General features: G+C 31.8%; 1 protein-coding gene across 2 annotated transcripts in view; it reads right to left on the bottom strand.

Moving 5' to 3' along the window:
• LOC110032558 (ATP-dependent RNA helicase DEAH13) overlaps positions 1–7,943 on the bottom strand; it is a 22,508-nt gene extending 14,565 nt beyond the window's left edge. The window contains exons 1-9 of one of the 2 annotated variants that reach the window (XM_020736223.1): positions 7,229–7,943; positions 4,520–4,620; positions 4,316–4,388; positions 4,122–4,196; positions 3,983–4,032; positions 3,541–3,601; positions 2,831–3,202; positions 1,818–2,063; positions 943–1,173 (exon numbers count right to left, since the gene is read on the bottom strand). In XM_020736223.1, coding sequence (XP_020591882.1) covers positions 943–1,173; positions 1,818–2,063; positions 2,831–3,202; positions 3,541–3,601; positions 3,983–4,032; positions 4,122–4,196; positions 4,316–4,388; positions 4,520–4,599 — 1,188 coding nt within the window. In that variant the 5' untranslated portion in view covers positions 4,600–4,620; positions 7,229–7,943. The remainder of the gene's footprint in view (positions 1–942; positions 1,174–1,817; positions 2,064–2,830; positions 3,203–3,540; positions 3,602–3,982; positions 4,033–4,121; positions 4,197–4,315; positions 4,389–4,519; positions 4,621–7,228) is intronic. The other variant, XM_020736224.1, reaches the window with a different exon arrangement.
• Positions 7,944–8,628: the final 685 nt, after the last annotated feature.

Below are 8,628 nucleotides of genomic sequence, written 5' to 3'. Positions count from 1 at the left end.
TTTTTATATTTTTATAAATATATATATATATATATATATATATATATATATATATGTAAATTAAAACGTCATTTCGAAGCGGGCGATGGGATTTCAATTCCGGCTGCCGACAGCTTCTTACGGGCGACACCCACAAAACAACTTTTTAGTGCCGACAATGTCACCCAAAATCTTTCATACAACATAAAAAATATCACTACTTTAACTTTAAAAAAAATGAAACACACTTTTTCATGCATAGCTAAGATGATATACATGTAAAAATTGAAGTTTTAAGAGTTAGATATTAAAATAGATAGAAATTGAGTGGTATGTATGTAAATCTTCCAAAAATAAAATTTTAATTATGCCCAATCCTTGTGTTTTTACGATTTTAATAGATGTCTTCCAGTTTTTCAATGCTTTCGCTATGCATAAATTTTGGAGAAAAAAATCATAGGCTTCTAACGCCATCATAGCTAAAGAAGATTAGAACTGAAAAGAAAAAAGGAATGCTTTTGGCCAATGATAAAACAACATCTTTTGTCATAATTTGCATAAAGATTTCAGGGAATACATTGTTTTTACAGAGTAATCAACCAAGCAAAATGTTCAGAATATTCAAGCTAAAATAATCATTCCCATAAATCAAGACTGCTACCATCAAGGTAAGCGATTATGGTGTGGCTTCTGGAATAAAATCAAAAGATTTACATGGATACCACTTAATTCCTCTGTATTTACATATCTAACACCTAACCTTCAATTTTACCTACGCATGAAGTGGTGTATTTCATTTTTATATTTTTTATGTGATATGAAAGATATAGTTTAGGTGATAGATATATAAATACATAAGAATTGGTTTCTAAGTAAATACCGCATAAAAATTTCATGACACACAAACAAGCTAACTAAAAACACTTGCATAAAAAAATGTTAAGATAAATATATAATAAATACCTGAACTTCTCTAAGTAAAATGCCATCAGTCATGAACTTGATTGAGCAAGCATTCCCTATCATTTTGTCATGCCTAACTTGAAAACCAACTTCCCTACCGAGTTGGAAACCAAGTTCATAGGAAACTCTCTTTGCCGTGGCAAGAACAGCGACACGACGTGGTTGAGTAATCCCAATAATTCCATTCCTATTATTGTGGTTGCTCGAACCATAGCCAGCTTCATACAAAAACTGCAAATGATATTGAAACAATCGAAATATAATATAGAGAAAAAAAATGTCAAAGTGATCCTCTTACTCTTCATCAGGAGTCATTTTAGCCACAGAGTTTATAAAAATATCAATTTAATCCCCGGACCTTTTTAATTGAGGTTAAAATAGTCCTCCCTGTGGATTATTTCATCACAAATTAAAATTGTCTGGGGACTAATTTGCCACTTTTATAGACTCTAGGACCAAAATAACCACATATAAATAGATAGGGGACTATTTTAGCACTTTACTCATACATCAAATAAAATAAAATGTTTTCTTAACATCAAAATTTCATTAGCTTGTTAAGAGAATCTAAGGGCTTGTTTGGGATCAATTTTGTTTTGGTTTTAATTTTTATTTTTTCTTTTATTTTTAAAAACACATTTGCTTAATGTGTTTTGTATAATTTTATTTAAAAAAAAAAACATATAAACATACTTTTGAAAATACTCAAAATAAATTTTAGATGCTTGGAGTGTTTTCAAAAACAATCATATCTTAATCAAATATGCCAATCATATTTTGTTTAAAATCAAAACATAAACAAATTAAAATAAAAACAAAAAAAAATAAAAAATAGAAAACTAAAGTGATCCCAAATGGCTCCTAAAAAAACGCACCTGAGGAACTTGTGTTGTTTTACCGCAACCTGTTTCTCCACACAAAATGAGAATAGAGTGCTCATTGATTGCTTCCATTATCTCCTGTTCCATCATAATGATTGGAAGATGTTTCCTTTGCGCTTCAACTTCGAGCGGCCTTGATACATGCACTACAATGGAAGAATTTACATGGCCGACGGTAGCACGAGGCTTAGGGGCTTCATGTTTTCGAGCACAAATATTAGCTCCACTTAACTCCTGCTCCTATAGAAAAATAGGAAGAAACTGAGTCGCTGAATCATTCAATAAAGTAAGCAGGGGAAACATTTCCTCGATGTGTCCCAGCTAGTAAAAGGTCAAGGGATTAGAAAGGAGAAGCAGTAGGCATTAGAGTACATGCTTAGAAAATCTTTAAAGGAAGTTTTACATAAATAACAATCAATTCTTATGCATTTGATTGTCTAACACTTAAATTTCAATTTTACATGCATACTGTGTTACCTATGCATCAAAAGGTGCATGAAAATATATATTTCATTTTTTAAAAGTTAAATTGGTAGTATTCTGGATGTGAAATGAAAGATTTAGGTAGTGTAAATATAAAACACAAAATTTCAATGGTAGATTTGTGAATACATAGGAATTGGGCGGCATGTATGTAAATGCCCTAAACAATCAATGCTCTATGATAAAGTGAAAAAGTAAATTAAGTCATTAAAAAATAGGGGCATTCAGATACTTAGCACACAATTCTATTATATTTACATATCTCTTACCTAAGATTTCATATTTCATATAGCACTCAAACATTTAATATCACATTAGCACTTTTATCAATTTTTAAAAGTGAAATACACCTTTGTATACATAGGTTTAAAGCACCAAAGGGCTATGTATGTAAATATAAAACTTTAGGTGTGAGATATGTATAAATACATAAGAATTGTGTGCTATGTATATAAATTTCCATAAAAAATAAGCAAAAAGGATTCAAGTGTTAAAGATAGAGTTACACATGCACAAGCACTCACCTGAATCCTTGCATCACTTTGACTATCAGTAGTAAGAGATGAAGGTATAAAGCTCTTCACACCATCAACAAAGCCACCACTAACCTTCGTTGCACCATTAATGTCTGACAACATATCGGATTCATCATCCACACTCATCGAATTCTTCATGGTGATATCCAATCGGTTTTGCAAAGAATGTTGTTTCGAATCATCAGCAACCATCATAGGTCCAGCAGTAGGAGAAACGTTTTCAACATCTTTCTCTAAAATTTTCACATTTTCAGAAATTTTTTTTTCCTTCTTGTTGAAAAGTGAGATGTCATCGGGCACCTCAAGACCGGCTTTTGAGAAATGTATAGCAAGTCTGCGTTTTTCACGCAAAGTTTCTGCCTACATTTCAATTTATAATGCATGAAGCTTTCAAAACAAAAATATTTCCCAGCAATAAAAAAAAAGTGCATTTACATGCATACCATGCAATTCTTATGTATTTACATATCCAACACCCAAACTTCAATATTTACATGCATAGCACTCAAATCTTTAATATCATATAAAAAATACCATAATCACCTATTTTTAAAAAGTTAAATACACCTTTTAATGCATAGGTTTATCACACCAAGGTGTTATAAATGTAAATATGAAAGTTTAGGTGTTAGATATGTAAATATATAAGGCCTGTATGGTATGTATTTAAATTTTCCAAAGAAATAATTATTTCATACCTGACCAATGGTGCCTGATGACTGCAGAATTGAGTATGCTTCATCGCTTATCTTATACTTCCTGAGCAATTCAAAATGAATGATCATTTTAAAATTAGCAACAAGAAGCAAACGTGCATGCTAAAATGAAGTAGAAAAAGGAAAACTACATGATAACAATTAGGGGTATTAACATACTACCACCCAATTCCTATGTATTTACATATCTGACATCTAACCTTTAGTTTTTGCATTTATATCAGTAAATCTTTCATATCACATCAAAAATATTACTATTTTAACTTTTATAATATACCTTTTCATGCATAGAAAAGGTGGATTATATGTAAATTTTGAAGCATAGGTGTTAGATATGTAAATACATAAGAATTGAGTTGTATGTATGTAAAGCTTCCTGACAATTAACAGATCTAGAAATATTGAAATCATGCAGATGACATACTGTAGCATTCTTATGCTTTTACATAGCATCAATTTCTTCTCTTTCTCCTCCTGAAATTCATTTTAAAAAAAATAATCACCACAGCATACAGTACTAAATCATTACAATCAAATCAATTCAGAAGTAAATCCATGCAAACCTGCAACTTCTGAAGCTTTCTCTGCTTGCTTTTACTAATAGCTGGGGAAACTGTAGTCTTATTCCTCCTAGAAACCTTTAGGAAAAGAAGCAAATAAAGTTCTTAGTTTCAGTTTCAAAAAATTACAAATCAGACATGGAATTGGGGCTAAATTCACCAACAATACATAGAGAAAAATTCTCAGTTAATAATACCTTCTCCTTGCCTTCCGTTTTCCTCCTTTTCTTTCCCGGTAAAATGAGCGCATTGCTTCCCTTTCCATTCAAGCTATACAATTGAACAATAAGACAAAAAATAATTCTTTTTTCAAAGTGTTTATGATGATAAAAAATATATAAATTAAAATGAAAAAATAAAACAACAAAGTTCAAATGAAATTAATGAAGAGCAAGGCATACTTCGAGTCATCATGGATCATCTCAACAGTCTCAACAGTCTGAATTGATGACTGCTTCTGCTTTTTAGGTTTGGCCTCCATTCTCACTCTCTGAAGAAAACACTAAAAAAAATACTTTCCAAGTCAAAATAAATCCCACCTCTGAGCGAGACTCAATACAAAGAACAATAAGAAACAAATCGGACAATCAGCTAGTAGATAAATCACCAAGATTAAGGGGCTGTTTGGAAACAGGATTTAAGCAAGATTTTAACCTAAATCCTGCCAAACGGCAAAAATGACATCTTTAAATCCTACAGATTCTTAAATCACGTATTTCCTCTGCTTTGACTTAAATCCAGGATTTAGGGACTGTTTGACAGCAAGTAGGATTTAGTTTAAATAGAATTTGATAAATCCTGTAAATCCGGATTTATCAAATCTTGAGATGGTTAAATCCTATAAAACTATTTAAAATGTTGGTGATTAAATACAGAGAAATTGTTTGGCAACTTTAATAGGATTTAATTTAATGAAGAAGTTTGCAATAAGTGTCATTCACTACTGTTAAATGAAGAACTTTGTTGTCCGTTGCCAAAATTTTTTCAAGGAAGTTTGATGCCTTTCGGAAACACATATATGTGAAGCATGATGAGAAAAATATCACATCAAAACGAAGCAACTGTTATGTGATAATCAAATGACTAGCACCAGCCTTTAACCAAGACGTGAGATTAAATTATTAATGAATTCTGCTTAAAACTTGGTAATGATAAGAAAGAAATAACACTATTATCACAAGGAAAACGTACAAATCTTATGTATTCTGGAAAACAATTCATGTAATAGTTACTTAAACAGGCGAGCTTGAAACCGTATTCTGGAAAATAATTCATGTAATAGTTATGTAAACAGGCGAGCTTGAAAACCCCTTGCTCTAACCCAACTTTGAAGCAAATGAACAAATTTCAACTAAAAAGAACAATTTCCAAACCACAACTTGAGGCCCATGGTTTTTCTAACCCAACCAGTTGTGCTATAAACTCTAGAATAAAAGTACGGCCCAGTGGTCATCCGGAGGATGCTGATGATTCTGCAGTGTTGGTAGTTAGGCCAATCAAAATATCATAATTTGGTTGCTTATAGAGCCCATGCCATATTTCAGTCACTCATAAATAAAAAATTACTTAATAACTAGACAGTAGATGACTTTTAAGCAAATTTGATCTCTACACTAGCCAGCTAAATATGTGTAATCTGTTTGTGTCGTTTAGTTAATCAATGATTGACATAATGTGATCTATTTGCAAATGCTATCTAATTATTGATTTAAATGCAAGTTCCAAAAAAAAAAATTATTCCAACATCAATTCAAATATGAAAACTATAAGTAGACCTCAATATGAAATAGGAAAGCATAAATTAAACAAGCAACATGATATAACTCAAACAACTCTAAAACATAAAGTAAAAATTTATATAATTCTACACTTGATTTGATTACACAAACAGCAATACACAACTAAACAAGAAAAATATAGTCAAGCTGCAACAATAAAGACAGTCGTAAGGCCAAACTTCGAGGAAGCCAAATAAAGGCTGCTAAAGCTACCTACAAAAAAACCAACAATTGACCTTATCAAGTGGATCAAAGTCTTGGACTCATTGCTTGTGAGTCATGAACCTTTAAAATCTTAATTTACCTTTTTAACTATTGTGATATGTTCACTTGAAAAAGTCCTAATTTTCTAATTACACATATAATTGATTTAAAATCACATATTTTAATTAACTAACATCCAAACCTATGATCTAAAGATCCTCAATATTTTCTATTAAAGAAAATATGCCCAAACATTGCAAAAATGTTTTAGCTATTAGTTTGAAAATAAAAACTATTCAGCCTTTTCTTTTAAACGCTTCGCCAATCCAAAAGGTTCCCACATCACTTCAACAAACTTAAATTTTTTTAACAATAACTCATTCTCATTAATCATTACTATAATTGTTATTGAGAGAGGCAACTAAAGTATCATCAACCCTCAGCCATGGCTTACTTTTTCAATCAGCAAGCTATAGACATTACTAAAAATGAATGGGCTAACTTCCCAACAACTAAGATGAGTAGAGTTAACAATGCAATATGCTTAAGAGTTAAATTAAATTCAGGATTTCTTAACCTAAACGATTAAAAAATGCAAGAAGGAAAGAATGCACTTCCCGTCAAGTTAGTTGCAAGCGTTATTTAAGGGACAGAATTGGAGTTCTTGTCCATGAATGTGCTTAAAGGCGATCTATTTTGAGACTAATCAGGATTTAAATGGTTGAATCTAACCTATGTAAATATAACTTTTGATGAAACTTCAATGTAAGCACAGGTCGCTGTTTTTCATCCAAAAGGTAAACTAAAACATAATAAGTTTTTCTCTAAAGACAAGAAATAGTGGAAAAAATAAAATGCTCTGAATCATATAACATTCATCATTCTCTGCAACTCCTAGATCATTTATTATGTAAATCTTTTAACAAAAGAGCTACATTTTATTAGATTAAAGAAACCAAGTATTATTTGGTTCACTATAACATTGACTCAGTGATTGAATATCAATGATGTCAATGACTGAAACAGAAAAGCTCATCACCAGCTGATAGGGATAGAAATTAAAAAGCTATGGAATGCCAGTCAAATGCATGCGAAGTAAAAGAAACGGATACAATTACGGTAATTTACAGGATATTTAAGAACCCGAATCGATGCAGCGGCTGTGACTTCACCAAAGAGTAAAGCGAAGGGATACGGGATTGCGGCTGTCGAGGTGGAGCCAGCGGAAAGAAGAAAAATTACTTGTTTGCGAACGCGACATGAATCGCCACAATAGCTCAGGATTTACCGATTCATTTTTTTGCAGTTTGGCAGGAATCTCAAATCCCGCTACCAAACAGCGCCTAGTAAATCGTGTTGGAAGGCCGATTTACTTGATTTAGAGAAGATGAAGCGCGCGAATGCCGGGGGTAGGCAGGGGGAGAAAGACGAGGGTTACCTTCCTCGAGGGTTTCTGGTAGGAGAGGGCAAGAACTTGGATCCCTTCCCTCGGTCGGCAGGGCAGTGCGAGAGAATGTGTACCGCGCCACTGGAATAATCCCACATCGCGAAAAAAATGTTTCGAGGGGATGCATACGGCTATAAATATAACGAGGAGGCAGAAGATTAGGGCTTGCCCGTCCTGTCGTGGGGTGAAAGGCGACTCGTCAATGATCGTTTAGAGACGACGGGTCGTGCCGACACCTTAAAACTCGAACACATTTTTTAAGGCGAGCGAGAGTTATTCCGTTAAGGTTGGCTTTTGCCCGCCAATTTTTGGAAGAGCCCTTCTACCTCGAAAGGGCTCAATTAAATAATAATCGAATTAGTGTATTTATGTAATAATTAAATTCATTTAAATAATTAAGAGCCATTATTAGTATATTTAAATATTTTAGGAAGAGACCCGCTATTTTTAAAGGGCTCAATATGATGATGACTTAATGAGTATATTAATAATTATTAAATTTTATCAAATAATATAAGTTATAAACTTGTAAATTTAGATTTTGTATTTATAATTTACTTGGATTTATTTATTTATTGTGTTTTATCATATCATTTAAATGTTTATGTTTATTATGTTTTGGTGGATTTATGAAAATGTGTACCTTATTTTTACAATTTTAGTAGTTCAATTTATGATGCAATACTAAATTGTTTAGGGTTATTTATGTAAATACAAAATTTTACCAAGTAAAATTAAAAGTTGTGTTTGGATATTGGACATGTAAGTGGTTGAAATTGCTTGATAAAACGATAAAAACACTATTATAAATTTATTTGAAAATTTCTATTGGCAAATCTCCTTAAAATTTAAGAAATTATAGTGTATTGTTATAGTGTACTGTTCTTCAGGCTGAGTAACATTAGAGATACTTACCAGTGCATGATAAATATAATTATTGTCAAACAGAAAGAAAGAACTATTGAAATATACGTGGATATTAGCTTAGTAAAACGTAAAATTCATGAACAATACAAAATATTTGAAAGACTTTTGAGACCTTAAAAAAATTAACATGCAGCATAATCCTCTTAAGTGCACA

The sequence above is a fragment of the Phalaenopsis equestris genome, unplaced genomic scaffold (genome assembly GCF_001263595.1).
Source record: "Phalaenopsis equestris unplaced genomic scaffold, ASM126359v1 Scaffold000973, whole genome shotgun sequence".
In the NCBI taxonomy this organism is placed as follows: Eukaryota; Viridiplantae; Streptophyta; class Magnoliopsida; order Asparagales; family Orchidaceae; genus Phalaenopsis; species Phalaenopsis equestris.
This window is presented reverse-complemented; position numbering and strand designations above follow the sequence as displayed.